The 23,773-nt window shown below is 54.4% G+C and overlaps 1 protein-coding gene across 8 annotated transcripts in view; it reads left to right on the top strand.

Moving 5' to 3' along the window:
• Positions 1 to 2,548: 2,548 nt before the first annotated feature.
• Positions 2,549 to 23,773, top strand: part of FLYWCH1 (FLYWCH-type zinc finger 1) — a 27,763-nt gene continuing 6,538 nt past the window's right edge. For 2 of the 8 annotated variants that reach the window (XM_040635468.1, XM_040635462.1), the window contains exons 1-7: positions 6,632 to 6,796; positions 8,878 to 8,992; positions 18,891 to 19,331; positions 19,598 to 20,059; positions 21,079 to 21,528; positions 21,665 to 21,928; positions 22,789 to 23,061. In XM_040635468.1, the coding sequence (XP_040491402.1) occupies positions 18,998 to 19,331; positions 19,598 to 20,059; positions 21,079 to 21,528; positions 21,665 to 21,928; positions 22,789 to 23,061 (1,783 nt within the window). In that variant the 5' untranslated portion in view covers positions 6,632 to 6,796; positions 8,878 to 8,992; positions 18,891 to 18,997. Of the gene's footprint in view, positions 2,664 to 6,470; positions 6,559 to 6,631; positions 6,797 to 8,877; positions 8,993 to 17,996; positions 18,096 to 18,890; positions 19,332 to 19,597; positions 20,060 to 21,078; positions 21,529 to 21,664; positions 21,929 to 22,788; positions 23,062 to 23,773 lie in introns of those variants that run through there. The other 6 variants (XM_040635463.1, XM_040635465.1, XM_040635467.1 and 3 more) reach the window with 6 other exon arrangements.

Here is a 23,773-nt window from a genome sequence, read left to right as displayed (position 1 = left end):
TATGGACAGGTTTTAAAACCTTCTGTGGTCCTTGAGACCTCGATGCAACCCCACCAGCCTCCCTGGGCCCTTTCCCAGGGCTGCCTGGCCTAGGCCAACGCTCAGACCCTCGGCCCCTCAGCCTGGAGAGCCATCACTGGCCTGGACTGAGCTTCTCCTTCCTGCTGCTCTTGGCTCCGAGAGGGGGCCAGTGGGACCCCCAGGCCTGAGCCCCTGCAAACCCGATCTAGCCCCTCCCTGACCATCCCTCCTTCAGCCTGCTCCCTGCTGGACCCCAGGAGGCTCGCATCCTCCAGGCAGCCCACCAAACTGACAGCTTCCCCCACCCCTGTGTTCATGGCTGCCCAGATTCTGCTGCGGAGGGGTGGGCCTGCAGTAGGCAGGTGGACCGCAACAGTGTATGATGCCCCTATCATGTCTTTCTGGGTGTTTTGGGGGCTGAGATCCTGGGCACCTGAGCTCCTCCCCAGGCACCTTGGGTGCCGCCCTGCTAGAGGAGGAAGTGAACAGAACTCTTCTGTTACCTGCAAACGGACATCAGGTTCCCTGAGGCCCCGACAGGAAAGGCTTTGGCCTCCTTCACCTCACGTGGTCCTCCTGGTTTTGTGAAAACTGCCATCGGGCAATGGAAACAGATTATTTCTAAAAAGTTCGACTAGAGGCCTTATAGTTGAACATCATTTTCCGAATTGAACCTGTATCTATGGACCCTCTAAGGAAAGCGAGTTCCTCAGCAACCCCCAGCCCGGCTCCATCTCACTCTGTTACCCTCCAGCGGGATGTGACATTTATGTTCTGTAACCAGCATTTGAACGTTCCTTTGTCTTAACTCTATATTTAAATAGATACCCGTCCTCACCACATTTCTCCTTTCCTTGGCTTCGCTCATCCCCTTGGTGGGCTGGTGTGGTCAGCGACAAGAATGTCTGAGGAGTTGGTGGTGGGGTGACCCCGGGAAGCAGAGTAAAGAAGGGGCATGAGGAGGCGGGGCAAGGGGTGACTTGATGCGGCTTGGCCTACTGTCCTGGCAGTCCCTAGGCTCCCTGGCAGGACATGGTGGATAGTGGCTCAGGGTCTGGGGGCCTGAGCCCACAGGGAGGATTCCAGGCTCATGATGGGGAGTGGGAGGCCGGGGAAGGATTTATGCAGAGGGGGCACACGGTCAGCATTGTTTTACAAAGCCCACAGGCACCATGAGAGGACCGACTGGAAACGTCCAAAGTGGGCTCTAAAAGGCTGGTGAGGAGGCACCACAGCCTTGGGGGAGAGGAGACAGAGGGGAGGTGGGAGGGAGGAGGTTTCCCATCTGGGAGGGACGGGGCCACCGACCAGGAGGACAATCGACGTGTTCTTGTGAAAGAGTAGTTCCTCGGATGTTAGAGCAGAAATTCCTCAGAGGTCACAGATTGGTGCCAGCGCTGGGTCTCTGCGCTCTGTGTGCGGTGGGTGGGGGTCTTCATTATAGAATGAAGGAGGTCTCTTCCTCAAGAGTCAAGCACCTGGATGGTTCAGCTGGTTAAGCCTCAGACTCTTGATTTCAGCTCAGGTCATGATCTCAGGGTGGTGAGATGGAGCCCGGGGTCTGGCAGGGTACTGGTCATGGAGTCTGCTTAAGAGTCTCTCCGGGGCGCCTGTGTGGCACAACGGTTAGCTGCCTGCCTTTGGCTCAGGGCGTGATCCTGTGCTATGGGATCGAGCCCCACATCAGGCTCCTCCGCTATGAACCTGCTTCTTCCTCTCCCACTCCCCCTGCTTGTGTTCCCTCTCTTGCTGGCTGTCTCTATCTCTGTCGAATAAATAAATAAAATCTTAAAAAAAAAAAAGAGTCTCCCTCTCCCTCTGCCCCTCCCACCCCTTAAAAAAAAGAAAGTAAATAGGAATACTATACACTTCCTTCAAAACATAACTTATTGGTCTTCAAGCTAAAAAAAAAAGATAACTCATGGTCATTGAAATATACATACAGCTTATGAAAAATATTATAAATATCTCCAGTAATTCTGTCATCTAGAGATAAGTCTGTAATATTTTTCGTATTCAGAAAATTGGGGATGATACAGCTAATTTTCTCTTCCTCCATTATGGATGACTTTCCGACACGGTTTGACGGACTGCAGGATGCCACCCCCGGCCAGGAGCCCGCGCATCCCGCAGTCCTGACACCGGCTGCACCCCGGTCCTTTCCAGCTGGTCCACAATCCTTTACGGAGCCCTGGGTGTTCCTGGGACGAAGCTCGAGAAAGCGGACCGCTGCTCCCGGGGAGGACCAGCAACTCCCGTGAGGGCCTGCCCCCAGGCATCCTTGTCCACCGGCACCGGCACTGTCACCGACAGGATGGTAGTCATAGTAGCGACAGCGGCGGCGGCAGCAGCACGCTCCAATTCTTTTCGGTGAGCACCGCCTCCGCGCACGGGCTCCGGGGTTCTCACCGCCTGCACCGGGGCCGAGGCGGCCAGCGGCCGGCAGGGGGCGCGCGCGGCTCGCCGGCAGCCGTCCCGGCGCCACCCCAGCAGGAGGACCGCGCAGCGGCTCCAGCCAGCCTGCCGCAGGAGTGGGCGTAGGCGATGGGCCGCCAGGGTTCCTCCGTAACCACCTGCAGCGCCCGCCGCCCGTCGCATTTCCCCATCGCACGCACCACCTGTAACAGCCCACGCAACTCAATGTTTGTACCCACTGCTTCTCGCCCGGTCCCTGTTACAGAAGCTCTAGCACCCCGGGGCAGGGGGCTTTGTGGATTTGGGTCCGAGACGTCCCTGTGGATCTCGGGCTAGTGGAGAACAGGGTGGGGGGGGCGGCCGAGAGGTGCGGGGAGTCGGAGGACCGGCTGGCCCCACGGCACCTGCACCTGCCCGGAGCCGGGGGTGGGGGGGCACCTCCAGCAGCAGCTTTAGGGCAACAGGAGGGAGGCGCAGGGGCGGGAGTGTCAGGGCAGCGTGGGGGTCTCTGGAGAGGAGCAGCGTCTTCACTCTGCAAAGGCTGAGGACGCGCAGCCGGAAGACTGGGGGGTTCCGGCCGGGCGAGGGGGAGGCGGCGGATCGAGGGGTCCTCGCGGGCCTGGGAGGGTCGCGGTGAGCCGAGGTCCCGGGCGCCTTGCGGAGTGGAGGCGGGGGCGTCCCCGCACCTGGGGCCGGTGAGGGGCCCCCGGGCGGCAGCTTGGCTAATGCTGGGGCCTCCGAGGCCGCCGCCCGCCAAGTGTGCGGGAAAGCAGCGCCAAGCCCGCAGCTCCGCGCTGTGGTCCGGGTCCCCACCGCACTAGGTGGTCGGGGAACGACAGGTGTCCAGCGGCTGTGGCTGTGGGTGGGGCTGGACCAAAGGGCGAGGGAGGGACTGGTGGGCGAGGGAGGAGGAGACGGGTCTCATGGGACCCTGAGATCACCACCTGAACCAAAATCAAGAGTCAGCCCCTAACGACTGAGTTTACCCAGGCGCCCCTGTTTGTCTGCCCTTTCATGTTGGCATAATTTCACACCTATAGGAAAGTTGCAGCAAGTGTAAAAGCAGTCCTATATGCTCTTCACCCAGATTTCCCAAATGTTAGGAATGAAGCCAGCCATACAGCAGTATTTACAATAGAGGGATTTAGAACTGCAGTGTCCACCAAGAAAAGACCTAAATTGTGCAGCTAATCGTGTGTAAAATAAGCCTATAACACAGGAGACGTTTACAATGTAGAGTTCAGGGAAAAGGCAGAGACTCACGAAAATAATTGCTGTGCAGTGTTTCTCAATGATGTAAAATTCATTTTTTTTTTAAGATTTTTATTTATTCGACAGAGAGAGACAGCCAGTGAGAGAGGGAACACAAGCAGGGGGAGTGGGAGAGGAAGAAGCAGGCCTCTAGCAGAAGAGCCTGATGTGGGACTTGATCCCAGAACGCCGGGATCACGCCCTGAGCCGAAGGCAGACGCCCAACGACTGAGCCACCCAGGCGCCCCTCAATGATGTAAAATTTAAAATAGAGATTTGTTTTCAAAAGGATTGGAAAGAGGGGCGCCTGGGTGGCTCAGTCTGTTAAGCATCTGCCTTCAGCTTAGGTCATGATCTTGGGGACCTGGGTTCAGCCCCGAGTAGGGCTCCCTGCTCAGTGGGAGTCTGTTTCTCCCTCTACCTCTCTCCCTCCCCCCATGCATGCTCTCTCTCTCTCAAATAAATAAATAAAATCTTATTTAAAAAAAAAAAGAACCGTCTGGCTTTAAATTTTAAAAAAGTGTAAAACAAGCAGTTAAACAGTAAATATGCAAAAGCTGGGCACCTGGGTGGCTCCGTCTGTTAAGGGTCTGCCTTCCACTCAGGTCATGATCCCAGGGTCCTGAGATTGAGGCCCACATCGGACTCCCTGCTCAGCAGGGAGCCTGCTTTTCTCTGCCTCTGCCCCTCCCCATGCTCATGCTCTCTCTCACTTTCTCTCTCAAAGAAATGAAATAAAATCTTTTTTAAAAAATGCAAAAGCTTGGGGCTCCTAGGTGGCTCAGTGGGTTAAGCGTCTCTCTCTCCCTCTGCCCCTCCCCCCACTTGTGCGCTCTCTCTCTCTCTCTCTCTCTCTCTCTCAAATAAATAAATAAATAAATAAAATCTTAAAAAAAAAAAAAAACCACAATGAAATACCATTTCATATCTACCAGCATGGCTATACTCAGATAATAACAAGTGTTGACAAGGACGTGGAGAAATCGAAACCCTAATAAACTGCTCGTAGGAATGTTAAAATGTGAGGACCCTGCGGAGAACAGCCTAGCACTTCCTCAAATGGTCAAACATAGGGGTTACCATATGACCAAGAAATTCTACTCCTAGGTGCACACCCCAAAGAATTGAAAACATATGTACACACAGAAATCTGGACATGAATGCTCATAGCAGCATGAGTCATACAGCCAAAACCTGGAAACAACCCAAATGCCCATCGACAGATTAATGGATATACAAATTGTAGTTTCTATATACAATGCAGTATTATTTGGCCATTACAAAAATGAAGTGCCCCTACAGGCTGCAGCATGGATGAACTTTGAAAACACCAGGCAATGGGCACCTGGGTGGCTCAGTTGGTTAAGCGTTTGCCTTCGGCTGGGGTCATGATCTCGGGGTCCTGGAATTGAGCCCCACATTGGGCTCTCCATTCAGCTGTGAGTCTGCTTCTCCCTCTTCCTCTCCTTCTGTGATTTCTTTCACTGTCTCTCAAATAAATAAATAAATAAAATCTTGAAAAAAAGAAAACATTAGGCTAAGTGAAATAAGCCAGACATAAAACACTGCTTCTATACAGACAGAAAGGTGAATAGTTCCCTAGGGTTGGGGGGTGAGGGATTTCACAGCAATGTCTACAGGTTTCTTTCTGGAGTAAAGACAATGTTCTAAAATGGATTGTGGTGGTGTTTGCACATCTTTATGAATATACGAAAAGACACTGAATTGTACACTTTATTATTTTTTTTATTTCTGCAAATCTCCTTAATGTAGGCCTAAAGAAATACTAGAGGTTCTCATATGTGCTTTGGCAATCAGCCTATTACAAAATCCTGTCATGTTGCCTTTGCAATATTCCACAGGGACCTCTAGGAACCCCCAGACTACACTTTGAGAACCATTCCTCTAGTATAAAATTCCTATTTCCCCCTTTGTAATTAATAAGTATCTTTGGGATTCTGTAAATACCATTTCCTTGTTAAGCTTTCACCCTCTAACTTTTGTGGCTATTGATGATTTTTGCCCAAATCAGCTATTAATTAGGGTGGTTGACAAATCGTGATTTTCTGCATCATTCTACTGTAAGAGTGTTCCCTTCTCCCCATTTCCTTTTTTTTTTTTTTTAAGAAAAAGAGAGCCTGCAAGCTGGGGTTGGGGTGGGGGTGGGGGGGTGAACGGGTGGGGTGGGGAGAGGGCATAGGGAGAGGAAGACTCTCAGACTCCATGCCCAGCAGAGAGCCCAGTTAGGGGCTAGTCTCACCACCCTGAGATCAGGAGCTCGTCCAAAAGCAAGAGTCAGACGCTTAGCCAACTGAGCCATCCATACTAATATAAATACTTATTTATATTAGTATCAACTCATAGGTTCTTATTTTATTCGAAGTTATAATCCATTATTACCAGTATTCACTGTGTTTTGCATCTCAAATTGGCCCAGCTTTGGGGCGGGGTCATTTGAAGGTTTTCACAAGGTGTTTAAGAAATTTCCTTCTCCTGGCTAAAGAAAGTGACAGGTCTATCACGATATTTAAACAAAAGTTCCCGCTTAGTGAGCACCGAGACAAATGCTGGCGGAGGCCGGGGCGTGATCTCAATTAAGCCCCCCACTCACGCGTCTCAGAGCCCCCGCCCAGCATCCCCAGTCCTAGCCGCCTGCGCGGCCAGCGCCCCGCCCCCGGACACCTTCGCCCAGTTCTGGGTTTGCTCCGCCCCTTTCGCAAGCCCTTGCCGTAGATCCCTGCGCCGATTGGTCCGGCCGCCAGCTCGGCGCCGCTCTCGGAAGAGCCGGAGAAACGGAGTTTGCAGGAGGAATGGGGCCCCCACGGCCCTGCTGCGCATGCTCGCTGGGAGCCCGCTTGGGCGTTCCAAGAGGTCGGCTCCCCCGCGGGGTGGCGCGCGCTCCCGGCCGGCGGGGCGGGGCGCGGGCACGGGGCTCGCTCCCGAGAGGGCAGGTGGGGGCGGGGAGCGGCTGCTAGGGTTGTGGTGGCCCGAGGCGCCTGGGCCGCGAGGTCGACGCTTGTGGCTGCGGCGGCCGAGGCCAAAGGACCCGCCGCGGCTCGGTCTCTGGAGAGGGAGGGCTCCGCTGCCGCCGCCGCCCGGCCGGTGCCCGGTGAGCACGGGCCCCAGCGGGCCGGGGAGGGTCCCGGGTCCCACGGCGTGGCCGCGCCCCCGGCCAGGCCTCCCCGGGGGTCCCGAGGGTTGCTGAGGCTGGAAGGGGGGGTGTCACCCGTCTCTGTGTCCCGGCGCTCAGGCTGCCTCCTTGCCCTTCACCTGAGACTCGCCTCCTTTCTCCTGGCTCCTCCTTCGCCCCAACCCAGCCGACCCCGGACTGAGCCTTGACATCCCCAGAAAGGGAGCCCCACGTTCGCCCCCACCCCGCGCCCGGCCGTGTCCGTCCCACCCGAGCTGACCCGCGCTGGCACCCACCCCAGCCCCGTCCCATCTGCGCGGTTCTGTAGGTCCCAGTGACCTTGCACTTTTGCTGCTATTAAACCCCTCCTTCCACTTCTGATTACGCAGATTGCCTGTTGTGACTTTCAAACTTTTTTGACTCAAGAAATATGTTCTACATGCATAACTTGTGCCTGTGGGTGTAGATTACTGAAGGATAAGTTCAAAGGGAGAAATGGCCCTAACCTCTGTCCTAACAGCCAGATCTCCTCCACCTTTGTTCTGATTCTGTTCTGATCTCTGCATTCCAAATGACTATTGCTAACCCATGGAATTGATGTCAGGACCTAATGCTTCTGACTACAGTTTGAAACCCTTGCTTTAACAAACATTCGTCTTTCTCTGCCTTTACTTCTTGCCTTTGGGGGATGCTGAGTTCCAATAATCAGATAATCATGGGTAATCTTCATTCCAGAGAAAAGGTAATTTTTGATATTTTGACATTTCTGCTTCTCAGGACCAAAATCTCTTTGAGGACTTGATTTGAATGTTCTGGTTTGATGCCATCAGGTTTATCTTGTTCCTCTTCCAAAAGCTCCTAGTCGGACTTGGAGAAGAGATAGTGTGTGAGGTTGGGGCTGGAGTGTGGAGTGTTTATAACGGAAAGGGAGACGATTTTTACTGGAGAGAGAAATAATTAAAGTTCAGCTTTAGGAAGATTTACTGGTTGGCACTGCGTAGGGAGAATTGGCCAAGCTGGATGCTGGATGGGAAGATCACTGAGGAGTGGGTGAGGATCAAAGCCCTGGAGTGATGTTCAGTGGGAAGGAATGGGAAGTGGTGTGACCAGGTGTGCAGAGAATGAGATTTGAGGACACATGAGGCCTGGTGAGGAAGTAAAAAAATAGCTAAGATTCTGGGGCACTGGCTGGCTCAGTGGATAAAGCATGCGACCCTTGATCTCCAGGTTGTGCGTTTGAGCCCCACGTTAGGCAAAGAGATTACCTAAAAAAAAAAAAAAAAAGCTAGGGTTCTGATCTGCTGACTGAAGGACTTGGGGCTGGGAGGACCTGGAGCTAGAATCTTCCTTTCCATGCCCTGTGCCTTCTCTCAGGTGCTCAGGAGCAGGGGTTCCCAAGGGGCATACAGCAGTGTGGATGGTTGGGCTGTGCTGTGCTACTGGCATCCAGCAGGCAGAGGCCAGGGATGCTGCTGAACACCCTTCATTGCACAGGATAGCCCCTCCCCCCCAGTGCCAGTGGTGCTGAGATTGAGAAACCCTATTTAGAGCAGTGACTCTTTTTTTTTTTTTTTTTAAGATTTTATTTATTTATTTGACAGCACACAAGCAGGAGGAGAGGCAGACAGAGGGAGAAGCAGGCTCCCCGCTGAGCAGGGAGCCTGCCATGGGGCTCGATCTCAGGATCCTGGGATCACGATCTGAACTGAAGACTGACGCTTCACCGCCTGACCCACTCAGGGACCCCTAGAACAGTGATTCTTAATCACTGGGGGAGGGGGTCACTGCCACCCTCAACACCCCCAGGAATGATACGCGTATGCACAAACAGCATGCATATTTTGTAGGAGGGTTCAAGAGTCAGTCAGTGCACACGTCTACCCCTCATGGCTCGTTAGCATGTGTGGGAGGGGGACAGCCATTGGAGTCACCCAGGAGCTTTTTCAAAACATCAGGACCCCTGGGCCCGACAAAGAACTCTTTGGCCTTGCGTGATGATTTACAGTTTATTGAAGAATTTCATATACAGTATCTCATTTGCCACTTTTCCTGTGTCACAGGTAAAATCAGTCCAGAGAATTGATGGAATTTGCCCCAGCTGTCGCACCCAGCAACCCAGTAAGGACCCGGGTACCGGCAGATGGGGATGGCGGTGCTTGCTCTCTGTGCGTGAAGGTAATTCTGTTGATCCACCATCAGCTGCCGAGCGAGGCTCAGGCTTTCAGGACCTTACCTATTAGATCTTGCCTGAGAGGCAGCGAGCAGTTTGTAATACTGTGTGTCTCTTGGGCGTTAGGTTGACACCGAGCCCTTTGTGACCACCAGCATGACACCAGTATCAGGGCAGGCAGCTTGAGTATTGTGCTTAAATTGCTCTGTGCCTCAATTCTGGGGGAGAGGGGAGGGTAAGAGAGTGACGAAGCATAAACCGTGAGGCTTTTGAACTTTCCATTTACATCTGCCTGATTTAAAAATACTCCAGTCACTCAATAAATCTTTAGTGAGGAAAAATTGAACATTACAAAATAAACACGAGGACCCAAGTATTGACCTCAAAGCAGTGACCATCCAAAGTAAAAAAATACATTTAAGTCCACTTACAATAAATAGACATGTGTATAACAAGTGAAACTTTCATAAAATAACACCCGCTTTTATTGCGTCCAATGTAGATTGAGATTTCATATGTAATTTAAAAAATTGTTGACTGGAACCAGAGATTATAGGACCAGTGACCCAGGCAATTAGAAAAGCAGAACCCTAGACCAAACCAAAGGAAATAAAACTGTTTCATACAGATGTAGAATGAACATGTATGGAAGCTTTTACTTAACTCATTAACCAAGGAGCCAGAAATATCTAATAGCCAGTTGGCAAGAGAATCCAAAGAAGATTCTAGAAGACTACAGATATAGAAATAAATGTGCACATGGAGGCAAAACTGGCTTCTTCTGCAGGGGGAAGAATTATTTACATGTACTTACATGGCGACAGCGTTTATTGCCTACAGACTAGTACAATTATGCATTGCTCTCGGTCGTCTGCACTGGGCAGAGTTGTTGACATAGCTCAAAGGCTAGAATCCTGTAACCTGGAAGGATGTGTTCCAGACAATGCATAGTTTCCACTGAGCCACAAAGGTTTTTTACAGTCTCATAGCCTCAGTGAAAGATACTTCCAATCGTGAAATAAGGTTGGTCTCGTTAGATTTGGCCTGATTGTTTGCATAGGTAAGAGCGTGTTCCTTCACCGTAAGGGCCTTCTTGAGTTTGCTTTGCTGGAAGCCTTCATAAGGAGTCTCCGGTGGGATTTTTAGAAGTCCGGTATTTGCTATCCCAGGCTATGGAAGCCATGCTCCAGGAGCTCTCTCCACCAGATTTCACTTACCGTACTTATGAGTTTGAGCAAATCCCTGTCTGTATTTTTGAGCCCCCACCCCCCACCCCAATAGCCCAAGGTATGTGAAACGTGTTAAATTGTTACAGGATCATCTCAGAAAAGATCATGACCCTCCTACTGACATGAAGTAAACAGATGTTAATGATTTTATTTAACGCGTTAATGAGGGAACATGTACAATGTGACAGATTAAATGAGACCATGTGTATAAAGTACTTCATGTGGAGTCTGGCACACACAAAGAAGAAAACTCTTCAAATCCTTCTTAGGCTCATTACTTAGTGCCGCCGACCACCTGTTTCTCAAGGGCGTCTATTCAGGTGTTTCTCAAAGCACCGTCCATGGTCCATGAGAGCCAGAGCCCCGTGGGGTACTTGCTAAAAATCCAGATTCTTGAATCCCTCTCCAGACCGTCTGTCAGAATTTTAGATGGAAATCCAAGCATTTGCATTTTTATCAAGGGCCCCAGGGGAATTCTTATGAAGACCAGAATTACACAAACAACTAATTATAATAAAACTTGCATGAAAACTATACTTAATGTCATTATATGGATTCACTCTTTCTATTCTATTTCATTTTTTAAATTCTGTTTCATTTTTTTAAACACCGATCTCAAGTAGGGTTTGTCAGTCTTGGCTCTGTTGGCGTTTGAGACCAGATGCTTCTCTGGGGGGTGCTGGAGAAGCCACCCTGGGCTGTGTACATTGCTGAGCGGCATCCTTGGCCCCTTCCCACTGGATGCTAGTAGCATGACCTGCCCCCCGGTGGTGACAACCAAAAATGTCCCTGGACATTGCCAGGTATTGCCTGGGAAGCAAGTCACCTTGACCGGCAACCACCAGTCTTAACCTACTACGTTGATACCCGTGGTCAGAATCCTCAATGTGCAAAGAAACATTTTTACTGATTTTAAGAGGTGAGGCCCTGAAGACAGACACAGGCGTTTTGACTGCGGACTCTGTCTTTATCGGCCTGCTCTTGGTCACAGGAACCTAAGATTTAGCCTTGGTTCCTCCTCTGTGATGTGAAAGAACAGTGGACTCTGACGGGGTTATTTGGAAGATAAACAGGAATAGTGCGTGCAGAGCCCTTGGGGGTTAGTGCCAGGTGCATCGTTGTATTTGGTAAATATTAAATATTATAATCACGGTCCTTCAGACTCTTAAAGGATGTGCCAGTCAGAATCCAGCCAGGAAAACAGAAACTACTGTAAGATTTCAGCTGGGAATTTCCTTGCGGTCCCTGTTGGTGGAGGAGCTCAGGGGCCACACAGGAAATGGTGAGCGACAGGGGCTAGATGCTGCCCGCACAGCCCAGCTTCCAGGGCGGCGTGGGGGGTCCTGCAAAGCTGGACCAGAGCGCGCTGGTGGGCCCACCCAGGCAGGTGGCTTCAGGAGCACCCGCCTTACTCCACCCTCCAGCGCTCCCCCCGCCCCGGGCCTGCCGTTGGCCAGATGAGCCGGAAGCCACTCTGATAAACCACAAGATAGCTGATTTGTAGGGACACATCAGCGCCGCTGATGAGTTACTCTGAAGGCCTCATAGCAGCTCCGAGCATCAGCTTCCTCGGCAACAGGCGCTTTTGCGTCGAGCCTCAGCAGCTGCGGGCACAGGGAGGCACCCCGTTCGCTCCGCGCCAGCTGGGCCTGGGTTGGAGTCTTGGCTGTCACTAGCCGTGCGGTCCTGGGCCACTCACTTAAGGCCCTAGAAGTGGAGCGTGGATGTTGGTGACACTTGGCAAGGAGGTTGCTGGGTCACTGAACTGGAGGTGTGGGCTGATACCAGAGGAATTTTGTTCCTGGCTCAGGTCCCAGGTCCCAGGACGGACGACGAGGCTCTGGACAGGAGGGTGTCTCCCTTTTCCTCTCTCTCTCTCTTACCTTACACTCAGGAGGTCTCTGTCACTTACTTTCTCTGTCAACTCCCATTGTGTCTGTAAGTTTGAAACTTGGGTTTTCAAGAACCTTATATTCTGAGTTGATTTTAGATTTTAAAAACATTGCAAAGAGTACGAAGAATTCCCACATACCCATCACCCAGTCCCCCCGATTGTCAGCATCTTACCTGACGCTGCGTGGCGATCGAAGCCGGGAAATCAACGTGGGTACAGTTCATTTCGCCTACACTGTTGATCTCAGATTTCTCCAGCTTGTCCCCAGCATCCTTTTTCTGTCCTGTCATCCCACGTGGCATTTACCTGTTGTGTCTCCTCAGGCCCCCTCCAATCTGTGATGGGTCCTCAGCCTGCCCTTGTCCTCAATGACCTCAGCAGTTTTGAAGTGTTCTGGTCACTTGTGTTGTGGACCGCCCGTCCACATGGCTTGTCTGGTTAAAAGGGGGGTGTGTGCCTGGGGCAGGAGAATCACAGAGACAGTGGGTGTCCTTCTCGGTGCATCTCTTCAAGGACGTCATGGTGTTGATGTGTCTTATGACCGGCGAAGTCAACCTCGACCACATAGGGTGGTGTCCGTGGGATTTCCCCACTGTCAAGCTACTGTCTTTCCCTTTGTAGTTAATAAATATCTTGGAGAGAGTGTCTGAGGCTATGCAGGTCCCACAACGAGGATTTTTCATATCCTCAATTTTTGTTCATTGCTCTGTCGTTTATATTACCCTTTAATTTCTCATGTGACTTGTCACAGGAGAGTTACGGAGTTGAAGGACAGATGACCAAGCAAGGAGATGCACCTTGTCTTTACGGTGTCTCCTGTTTCCCTGCGGTACTGAGAGTTCATGCACATTGTCCACAATTTCAAGAAAACAAAAGAAATGGAAGGAGAAAATAAATGACTGTTCTTACTACTTTTAACATTTTGAGATATTTCTTCCTAGGTATTTAAGGTTTGGGGGTTTTAAAAAAATATTTGAGAGAGAAAGAGTGAAAGAGAGAGCATGAGCGGGGAGGAGAGGAAGAAGCAGACTCCCTGCTGAGGAAGGAGCCCGACACGGGGCTCGATTCCAGGACCCTGGGATCATGACCTGAGCTGAAGGCAGATGCTTAACTGATTGAGCCACCCAGGTGACTCAGTTTTTGGGGTTTTTTGTTTGTTTGTTTTTTTGTTTAGGCCATGAATACATAAAATGAAATCAGTCCGTAACTGCCGACCGTGAGCAGAGCCCACGGGAGGCCGAGTGAGAGGAGCGTGGGCTGAGGGCCAGAGGCCCCGCGGGGTCTGAGCCATACTTAGGTTTGCTTTTTGGGAAAACCTTAGCTTAGAAAAGACAGCCTTTGCAGACTTTGTTAACTGCATCTGCTTTCTAACTGTTAAGTTTTGTCAATACAAACATTTTGGGAAATCTTTAGTTATTTTTGCTACATGGAAGAACTCCCACATTCTTGTTTTGGAACCATTTGTGTCAGGCAGAGAATTTTTACCAGGGACGCAGTATGTTCATTCTAAGGGGCAACACCGCTATCTTGTGGCCTTCGGGGGCATTGCTGCCCAGGATTTCGATGGGTCGAGGCTGTCCTGGGCCTACCTTGCACGACGGTTTGCTCCTTTGCAAGGGCTCCAACTGGTCTGCAGGAGGGGGCCTCCCCCTGTAAAGTGGCGTGAAATAGCAAACAACATGTTGAATGCAGTGTGTGTGCCGCAGAAAACAACATGTCAGGCAAGAGCGCTAATCCGGGAAGGGAGAGAGCTGTGCGTCCGGGTGGCGGGATTATGGGCCGTGTACTAGGAATTAGGTTCTTAACAGTTTAAACATATTTTTATATAGTTTTTACAATATGATATTAGCAACTTACACAATATCCTAGTATGTCATCCATGCCAGCCCTCTTCTTTGATGAACAAACCAAGCCCAATAGTGAAAGACCTGCTTATGGTGTAGAAAACTGGTTTTTGGGGTGCCTGGTCGGCTCAGTCAGCGCTGTGTGACTCTTGATCTCAGGGTTGCAAGTTTGAGCCCCACGTTGGGTGTAGAGATGACTAAAAAAAAATAAAAAGTATTAAAAAAAAAAGAAAAGAAAACTATTTTTCATCCAACTGACCCTGAGGACCTGAGTCCCTATAAGGATTTTTCTTTAACAGTTTTACTGAGATATGATTTAATACATATAATTCCGCTATCAAAAGTGTATAACTCCGTGTTTTCCGTGTATTCAGAGTTCCACAACCATCACGACAGTCAGTGTTACATTTTCATTACCCAAAGGAATCCCCACACCCTTTAGCATCACTTCCTAACCTCCCCTCCCCCCCCAGTCCTGTGCAAGCACTCATCTACTTTCCATCTCAGTGGCTTTGCCCGTTCTGACCACGTCATATAAATGGAGTCATACAGTCTGCTATCTTTTGTGTCTGGCTGCTTCTACTTTTTTTTTTTTTTTTTTGAAGATTTTATTTATTCATTTGCGAGACAGAGAGAGGGAGAGACAGAGAGAGCACAACCAGGGGGGAGAGAGAGAAGCAGACTCCCCACTGAGCGAGGAGCCCAGCGTGGGGCTCAATCTCAGGACCTGGAGATCAGGACCTGAGCCAAAGGCAGACGCTTAACCGTCTGAGCCAGGTAGGCGCCCCTGTGCCTGGCTTCTTTCACTGAGCGTGATGTTCTCACGGTTCATCACACCGTAGCACGTGCCAGAACTTGATTCCTTGTTATGGCCGAAAAATAGTCCACTGTATGGATGGACCACACATAGGCCAGCGCGGGTGGTTCCGAGGGAGAAGGCGGTGTACGGACTGACCCAGCCGGGGCCGACCCTGCATGGTGGCCAAAGGAGAGAGTGGTTGGTGTCCGCAGGGCTGGCCGGCAGCCTCCTGACAGCGAGGCTGAGAAGGAAGGAGTGTGGGCTGTTCTTGCAAAGTCAAACTGTTGAGGGAAGGAGGGGCTTTTGTTAGGTCTTGTTTTAGGACACAGGAGATGAAGAGCCTTGGTGGTCCCAGTGCAAAGAACTGCAGGAGGCAGAGAGCTTTGGTGACCAGAGAGAGCAGGACACGAAGGCTGGAGAAAGGGCCCCAAGTGGGGAGGGGAGCTCTACCAAGGGAACTGCGTGGAAACACGTTTATTTCCAAATCAGGATAGATATGTATGCCCCCTTCATCCAGACAGTGGAGAGTGGTAAGAGCTTATGAAGAGATCCGTCCTTGGTGGGGAAACTGTGAAACAGGTAAAACGGTAGAAGTCCGCATCATGGAGACATAACTTTAGCTAGTAAATCTGCCTTTTTTGAAGAACCTCATTCACCAACGATGTTAGGTAAATGGAACATTACTACATGTAGTTTGTTACAGATTGGTGTGTGTGTGTGTGTGAAAATATGTATCACAAAAATTTACAACTCGAATCACTCTAAGTGCACAGCTTGGTGGCATGAAGCACCCTGACACTGGCGTGCCACCATCGCCACCAACCACTACCAGAACGTCGTCATCATCCCAAACTGAAACTCCACAACCACCGAACAACAGCTCCCCATTCCACCACCCCCCGCCCTACCCCGCCCCCCGACTCTGCCGCTGTGAATTTGACAAGTGTAGGGACATTGCATAAGTGGATTCATACAACGTTTCTTTTTTCATGACTGGCTAATTTTGCATTACGGACTTTTTATTATTTTTGTAGAAGATTTTATTTGTTTATTTGAGAGAGAGAGAGTGAGAGCACAAGCAGGGGAGCAGTATAGGGAAACGGCAAAGTGGGCTCCCCACTGAGCAGAGAGCCCGATGCAGGACTCGACCCCAGGACCCTGGGATCATGACCTGAGCCGAAGGCAGACGCTTAACCGACTGAGCCAGCCAGGCTTCCCTGTTATGACTTTTTAAGTACGTAATTCTCATTGCTATCCTTTATCCTCACTATTTTTGTTCTTCTCGCTGCATTACCAGCCCTTTAAACATGATCAGCTGAGGGATTTAACATCTGTGCTGCAGGGTACCTGAAGTTCAAGTGCCCTTTGATGTTGTGTATCTCACAACCTGTAGTGCTCCATCCATCAAAAAGCCGAAACCCACCAGGTTCAGTCACTTGCCGAGTATTAGTTACGGCTGAGTAGCAAATGACCCTGATCTCACTGGCCTGAAATAACAGTGTATTATTGACCAATGTCCCCATAGGGTGGGTGGGCCGTTCCTGTGGCCGCCATGCAGGATCGCACCCGTGGCTTGGGGTCCTCTGGCCCCTTCATGTGGCTACACACAGCTTGGGGGTCTGCTGGACCGGTCAGTGCAAGATGGTTTTCCTCCATGCCTGGCAGGCTCAGGGCTGCGTGTCCTGAGGGTGAGGACTTCCAACCCCCACAGCAGGCTTCTGCCACACTCAGCAAGTCACGCAGCAAGGGACCCATCTGGGCTGGAGCCAGTCCAGATTCAAGGCACATTGCAAGGGGGCCTGCGTACCTTATGGGAGGATCTGTGGTCATTAGACAATCTACATTCCAAGGCCCCTTAACGGTTGAGAATGGTAACTGTCAATCCAATCCAAATTCTAGGTCATTGCTGACCCATGCTTTTCCGCAGAGGGGGATGGGGGGCGACCATAGTTCACCTTTTGTTGTGCTGTACCTTCTTCCATATCCTTTGAGGTCCGTGGATCTTGGAAGCCTTTTAAGCAAAACTTGTAGTTGAGGGGACCGCACTGTCTCCTGACTCCGGTTGCCCATGACTCCGGGTCCAGTTCCCGGGGAATGTGGGGGGTCTTAGTCATGCCAGCGCCCTCTGGTTCAGAGGAGGCCAGACTTCGGCGTCTGATGGTCTGAGGCTGAGGCCGATGGCCTGTCGGGGTCCTCACAGGGTCCTCACAGCGTCGCCTCTTGCCCCGCGTGTGGCGGTGACCGGGGCCCGGGCCTGTAGGAGTATGCGTGCTGTGTGGACAGCGACGGCAGCGATTCGCCTGGCCCGCGTTGTCTGAGGCCTTCTGCAGAAGGGAGGGTCGGCCCCTGCGCCCTTGGCCCGGCAGGCTGGAAGCCGCTGGGACGGCAGGAGCGCGCCAGGCGACTGGGGCGCGGGACCGGGGCGCGCGGAGACCCAGAGCTAGCCAGCTGGGGGCGGGCTGCTGGCTGAGGGACGGGCGCTGGGGCCAATCGGCGAGTCGGCGAGGGGGGCGTGGTGGCGGGGTCGGGGTGGGGCAGGGCCTCCCGCTGTCACCCTTTTCTGCCCCGGGCAGCAGCGCGCAGAGGCGCGCACCAGGTCTCGCTGTGGCTGGTCCCCAGGGGCCCGCGCGTCCCTGAGCCGCCACGTCGCGGTGTGGGGCGGGATGGACAGGGAAGAGAAGGGCCGCACGGGAGTAGCGAGGGTTGGCTCATCCAGGGGCATGACGCGGAAGGGCAGGCCAGCCGGGACTCTCAATCAGGTGGCCCCTTACCTGGAAGATTTCCTGGAGTCTCGCCACCACCCTCCACTCCAAACCCCTCCACTGCTGCCCTGGGATGGGCAGGCGTGTACTGCGGGATGGGGCGAGGATGAGGCGTCCCTCTGTGCCTTCAGCCTTGGCTCTGTCTTAGTGGGGACACTGGGATCCTGCCCTTAGGCTGACCAGGCTTTGGGGAGCTGAATCTGGGCCCTAAACCAGGGAACTTCAGAGCAGGAATGGGAGACTGGGGGCACTGGAATGGCAGAATTTGGAAACGAGGGAGACAGCTCACCAATGGGGAGCTGAAATGTGCAGGGAAGGCTGCGGTCTTGCTTCTGGACTCTTAAGGAGAGGTGGGAGAGACCCAGCCACTCACCCACCACCCAGTCCCTCAAGAAAACAAAAGAGTCCACCGCACACTGATACCCCAGGGCTGGCTCCAGGCTGGCTCTACCCCCATAATACGTCCTTTCTGCTTCTCCAGGCCAGAAGCCAGGGAGCCCGGAGTGACTGGATTCTCCAGACCCCTGTCCAGCCCCGTCCCCTCCCAGCTGAGGCAGTGCCAGCACCGCTCAGGCACAAGGTCACTGCCCTCCTGGGGCCCCGGCATCTCCCGAGCTCTGTGTGGTCCAGGGCCTCTGGCCTGGGGTGGGGGACACATCTAGGTCTGAGTCCAGAGAGTCCTGCCTCCCAGAGCCAGGCGTCCCCTCTGCAGAGCGCCAGCGGGTGCCCGGCTCGGTCTCCCTGTGACACAGTGTCAGCAGGAAGGCCACCGGGCATTGTGGGAGGGTCCATGACCTGAGCCCATGTCCCAAGTGCTGGTCTCTGAGGCTTGGTGCTCAGGACGGCCGGTTACCGTCATCCCGGGCGAGGCACAGCAGGTACCGTGGGGGGACGGGCTCCGGATCCCCCTCAGCCGGACTCCCAGCTCTGCGCTTCATGGCCGTGTCGGCTGTCCTGGCACGCCTCAGTGTCCTCCTCTGTACCCTGGGTCAGCAAGAATGACCCACTTTCATACACGGGCCAAGTGAGATGGGAAACCCCGTGAAGACACGGCCCACCGTGCTCGGCACCTACGGGCCTGTCTTTGCAGAAGCTCGCGGTTCTCAGTGCCTCGGTCACCCCAGCAGCCCCTGGAGAGCCCTGCCTGCGGCACATTTTACAGACAGGAGGGTGGCGTTTGGGGAGGGGAGGTGACAGACCCCAGCTGCCTGCGAGGACGCGGCTGAGCGGAGGCAGCGACCCGGGGTGCTCCAGCTCTGTGCGGGGCCCTCCCCAGCCTTTCAGCCCCATCTGCCTCCACCTCCACCCCATGTCCATTTTCCTGAGCCCCAGGCCCAAGGGGGCCTCCCCTGATGGATTTTGCCTCCTTCCTTAGGACGGAGCCCCTGGACTGCCAGGTTCCCGACCAGGGAGGAGGAGGAGGAAGAGAACTCCATCTGCTGGGTCCTGAGTGTGGCCTGGGGGACGGGCCATTGTCCCAGAATGCCCCTGCCGGAGCCCAGCGAGCAGGAGGGCGAGAGTGTGAAGGCTGGCCAGGAGCCGTCCCCGGAGTCCCCTGAGCCAGGCACAGATGTTGTCCCCGCAGCCCCCACGAAGCCCAAAGAGTTCTCTAAACTGGTCCTGCTGACGGTCTCCACGGAGAACGTTGATGGGGTGGACTCCCAGCCCAAAGGAGGGCACTGTGTCGTGTCCCTGGAGATGTCTGGTCCTGACGCACTGGCCAGGACCCCCCAGATCCTGCCAGTGGAGGAGCAAGTGGGGGCAGTCCAGCCAACGCCCCAGGAGCCTGAGCAGAAACGCAACAAGCCAGACACAAGTGAGTTTCAGGCTTACTGCTCCTGGCCCAGCCCCCTTTGTGGCCCTGCATGCTCAGACATCGGCCCTGTGCACCCCCTTTCTGGGCGGTGACCTTGGGGTCCCACCTCTGCTTGGAGCTAAGCATCCTTGTCTCTAATCAGGACTGTGTCAGGCTGGTGTGATGATCTCACGGTGTCATCTCTGTGTATCTCCCATCCCTCCATCCATGTCCTTGGCCTCGAGCCCTGCTCTGTTCCAGCTAACCCAGTCATCTCTTTTCCCCAGCAGCCCCCAAGCCCCTGGAGTTCCTTAGGACCCCTTTTGGGGGCCGCCTCCTGGTTCTCGAGTGCTTCCTGTACAAGCAGGAGAAGGCCGTGGGGGACAAGGTCTACTGGAAGTGCCGTGAGCACTGTGAGCTGGGCTGCCGGGGCCGGGCCATCACCCGAGGCCCACGGGCCACAGTGATGCGGGGCCACTGCCACCCGCCCGACGAGGAGGGCCTGGAGGCACGGCGCCGGAGACAGAAGCTGCCCAGCCCAGCCCTGCCTGAAGGCTTGGGGGGTCCAGAGGGCCCTGGGGGCCGAGTGGAGGAGCCGCTGGAAGGGGTGGGCCCGTGGCTGTGCTCTGAGGAGCCGGAGCCCACCCCTGGGTTGGTGCTGAGCAAGCCTGCCGCAGAAGAGGATGAGGGACTGCGAGCCCTGTCGCTGCTGAGCTTGCCCCCCAAGAAACGCCCGACCCTGGGGATTGGTGAGTGCCCCACACCTGGGCTCCACTCTGGAGCAAGCGGGAACCCACGGGTCCTTACCTGTGCCCAGAGTGAAACGTGGGGTCCCACATGGCTTGTAATGCGCTCCAAGTCAACATGGCTAAAAGATAGAAACACGTTCTAGAAATCATCAAGCCCGGGGGATAGAACTAGTGCTCCAGAACCAGGGGGCCCAAGTCCTTCTGGAACTTTCTGATGCAGCAGGGTCTGATGTGAGGCCCAGAAACCTGAGTTTTAACAGGGCCAGGTGGTCCTGGTTTCCCGTGAGGTTAGGGGAGGTCGGCCTAGGGGAGAGCTTTGGACCAGGTTCAAATCACAGCTCCACCTGGTTTCAGCGCAGGTGCTGAACCTCTGGGGTTTCGGGAGCTTTGTCGGGGATGGGTGATCGCTCAGATGCCAGGGAGACCAGAAGCTTGATGTGTGGGAAGGACTCCGCGCCAGTCCCACGTGTGGTGGCACTGAGCGCCCAGTAGCTGAGGTCTTCTGGGTTTTTATTACCAGCCAGTGGGAGGTGGGCTTGGTCCCAAGGGTCGGGTCCCTCCTGACCCAGATTTGAGGGTGTAAGGATTTAGGGCAGCTGCTGTGCTGGGTACTGGAGTGGGGGGAGGCAGGGAACACTTGTTTTTTACTGTCTGTCTTTTGCCACCATTTGTATTTTATGGCGTGTGCATGTGTTATTCAAAAATTAAATAGAAGTTTCAAACAAACCCTAAAAAGAGTCTGGCCAGGATGACTGAACACATAGGCTATGACGTCAGAGCCAGCTCGGTCCTTCCTGGTGCTCGACCTTGAGTGGCCTCCCCGCTGACCTCCAGGAGAGGACGGGCACCATCTCCCTGGCTCACTGGGTGCGGGGTCGGTGGGAATGCACGCAGGGCCCACGCACGCCCGGCTCGGGGAAGCTACAGTCAGTGTCCGCATAAAGGGAAAAGCCCTGGCCCCCACACCTCCCTGGCCTCCTCTCCTCGGCTGCCGTGACTGCCCTAGATTCCTCCTCCAGGAGAACCCCGGCCCCTGGAATTCCTGAGGACGTGCTACGGGGGCAGCTTCCTGGTGCACCAGTCCTTCCTGTACAAACGGGAGAAGGCCGTGGGGGACAAGGTGTACTGGACGTGCCGGGACCATGCACTGCACGGCTGCCGCAGCAGGGCCATCACACAGGGCCAGCGGGTGACCGTGATGCGGGGCCACTGCCACCCGCCCGATGTGGAGGGCCTGGAAGCCCGGCGGCAGCAGGAGAAGGCCATGGAGACGCTGCAGGCCAGGCCTGGCGGGCCCAGGGGCCAAGCGGACAAGCTGCTCCAAGGCGTGGACAGTCTGCTCTACCGCAGGGGGCCTGGGACCCTGACTCTCACTAGAGCCCGGCCTAGAAAGCGCACAAAAGTCCTCCCGGCCCCGCCCCAAGCCCTGCAGGGATCCCCTGCTGAGGACCAGGATGAGGAGGACCCAGGTGAGTCCTTCAGTCTGCTGGCCCAGAGCCGGGACCCCTCAAGTCTTGCTTCCTCAGGTCCAGGGAGGTAGGAGGGGACCCCAAGACCTTGAAATCCCACTTCCCTCCCCCACCCACCTCTCCTGTTTCTCCCCAGGAGGCCCTGAGTTCCTGAGGACCCCTCTGGGGGGCAGCTTCCTGGTGTACGAGTCCTTCCTCTACAGGCGGGAGAAGGCGGCCGGGGAGAAGGTGTACTGGACGTGCCGGGACCAGGCCCGCATGGGCTGCCGCAGCCGGGCCATCACGCAGGGCCAGCGGGTGATGGTGATGCGCAGACACTGCCACCCGCCCGACCTGGGGGGCCTGGAGGCCCTGAGGCAGAGGGAGCAGATCCCCAGCCCAGCCCAGAGGGAAGGCTCAGGTGCGGGTGAGAGGGTATGGAGCGGGGCAGGTGCTCCTGTGGACCCTCTGTCCGCAGCCCTGTGCCTGGTGGGGTCTAGCCACCCGCAGCGTGAGCTCCCTAAGGCAGGGCTGCACGGGGGCTCCACACTCATGGCCGGTGCTAGTCTGGGATTGCCTGGCTGGAGAGAAACCCACGCAGACAGCTGGAGGGAAGGGGGTGGGGTGGCATGATCTCCCACAGGAAGTGCTCAGCACCCATTTATGGGGCGATGCTCTTGGACCTCAGGGATCCTCTGTCTCCCCTCTCTGGGTCTCTCATGCCTGTTTTCCTCCCTCACCCCCAGTTCCCTCTAGCCACCCAAACCCCAACAGCGCATGACATTTCAATTCAAGGTCTTAAAAGCCTCAAGAGAGAGTCGATTGTTTGCCAGCTGGCCAAGGGGAGGGTGGACACAGAGCCAGGAGGCTCCCTGTGCATGGCCCCAACCAGCCATGGGCTCCGCTGAATGTTCCAGCCCAGCCTCTGACTGGGGTGCTCGCCAGCAAGTGTGGAATCCAAGCCGGGTCAGGAGAGGCCTGCAGGAAAGCAGGGCCAGCCTCCCAGGCAGCACCAAAGCCCCGAGAAGGAGACAGCCTGTCTGTCCTCGAGGCTGTCAGGGCCACGGGCCCTGGGCTGGCAGCTGGAGCTGCAGCCCTCAGGGCCCCACAGCATAGGCTGGTGTGGAGGCAGAGAGCGGAGCGGGTTCGGGGGCAGGGGGGGCGGGGATTGCGGTTTCCTGGGGCAGGCTGGTGGCGCAAAGGAAACGGCCTCTGTCCCTGGCGCCCAGGCTCTGCACCCTGCTTCTGAGCCGCCCCGTTCATGCTGCCACTTCCTTCCAGGAACCCTCCGGCCTCTGGAGTTCCTGAGGACGTCCCTCGGGGGCAGGTTCCTGGTGTACGAGTCCTTCCTCTACAGAAAGGAGAAGGCGGCCGGGGAGAAGGTGTACTGGATGTGCCGGGACCAGGCCCGGTTGGGCTGCCGCAGCCGGGCCATCACGCAGGGCCAGCTGGTGACGGTGATGCGTAGCCATTGCCACCTGCCTGACCTGGCAGGCCTGGAGGCCCTGAGGCAGCGGGAGCGGCTCCCCAGCGTGGTCCAGCAGGAGGACCCAGGTGCAGACAGGGATGGGGGTCACAGGGGGGAGTATAAAAGAGCTGTAGGCGTCTCGACTCTCCCAGCCTGAGGTTCAGACACCTCAAGGGACACACACCATCTGAGGAGCTTGGTGCCCTGGCCTTCCTACCTTTCCAGAGTCTTCTATCTGTCCTGTGCGCTGGCGCCTTCTCTGGAACCTGGAAACACCCCAGATCCGTCCCATTCTCAAAGCGACTCCCCTTCTAATTCACTTCCTCTCCTTTCCTTTATCCTAAGAGGTCTTAACTGGTTACAGATCAGTCTCTTGAAAATCAGATGAAAAAACAGACTGCTCCAGAAGAGTGTGTTAATATTTGTGTGTACCCACACACACACGCATGCACACACATGCACGTGGGCACACACGTGCACAATGCATGCACACACACTCATGCACACGCACACATGCGTATACGCATGCACACGCACACGGGCACACACACATGTACACTCATAAGGTTTTGCCAAGACTTAATTTTATTGAACTGAAAATGGGTTCCCTTGACATAAACAGAATAGAAAACCAGTTATTAGGAAGCGTTTTTGTGTTTCATATTAGTTTCATATTAGCTCCCCCTGCTTGTGCTCTCTGTCAAATAAATAAATAATCTTTAAGATTATTGGAGAGAGAAAGAGCGAGAGAGAGAGAGAAGGAGCAGGGGGACGGGACAGAGGGAGAAGCAGGCTCCC

Source organism: Ursus maritimus, unplaced genomic scaffold (assembly GCF_017311325.1).
Source record: "Ursus maritimus isolate PB19 unplaced genomic scaffold, ASM1731132v1 scaffold_2, whole genome shotgun sequence".
Lineage (NCBI taxonomy): Eukaryota > Metazoa > Chordata > Mammalia > Carnivora > Ursidae > Ursus > Ursus maritimus.
Note: the sequence above shows the minus strand (reverse complement) of the source record. Positions and strands in the feature narration are given on the sequence as shown.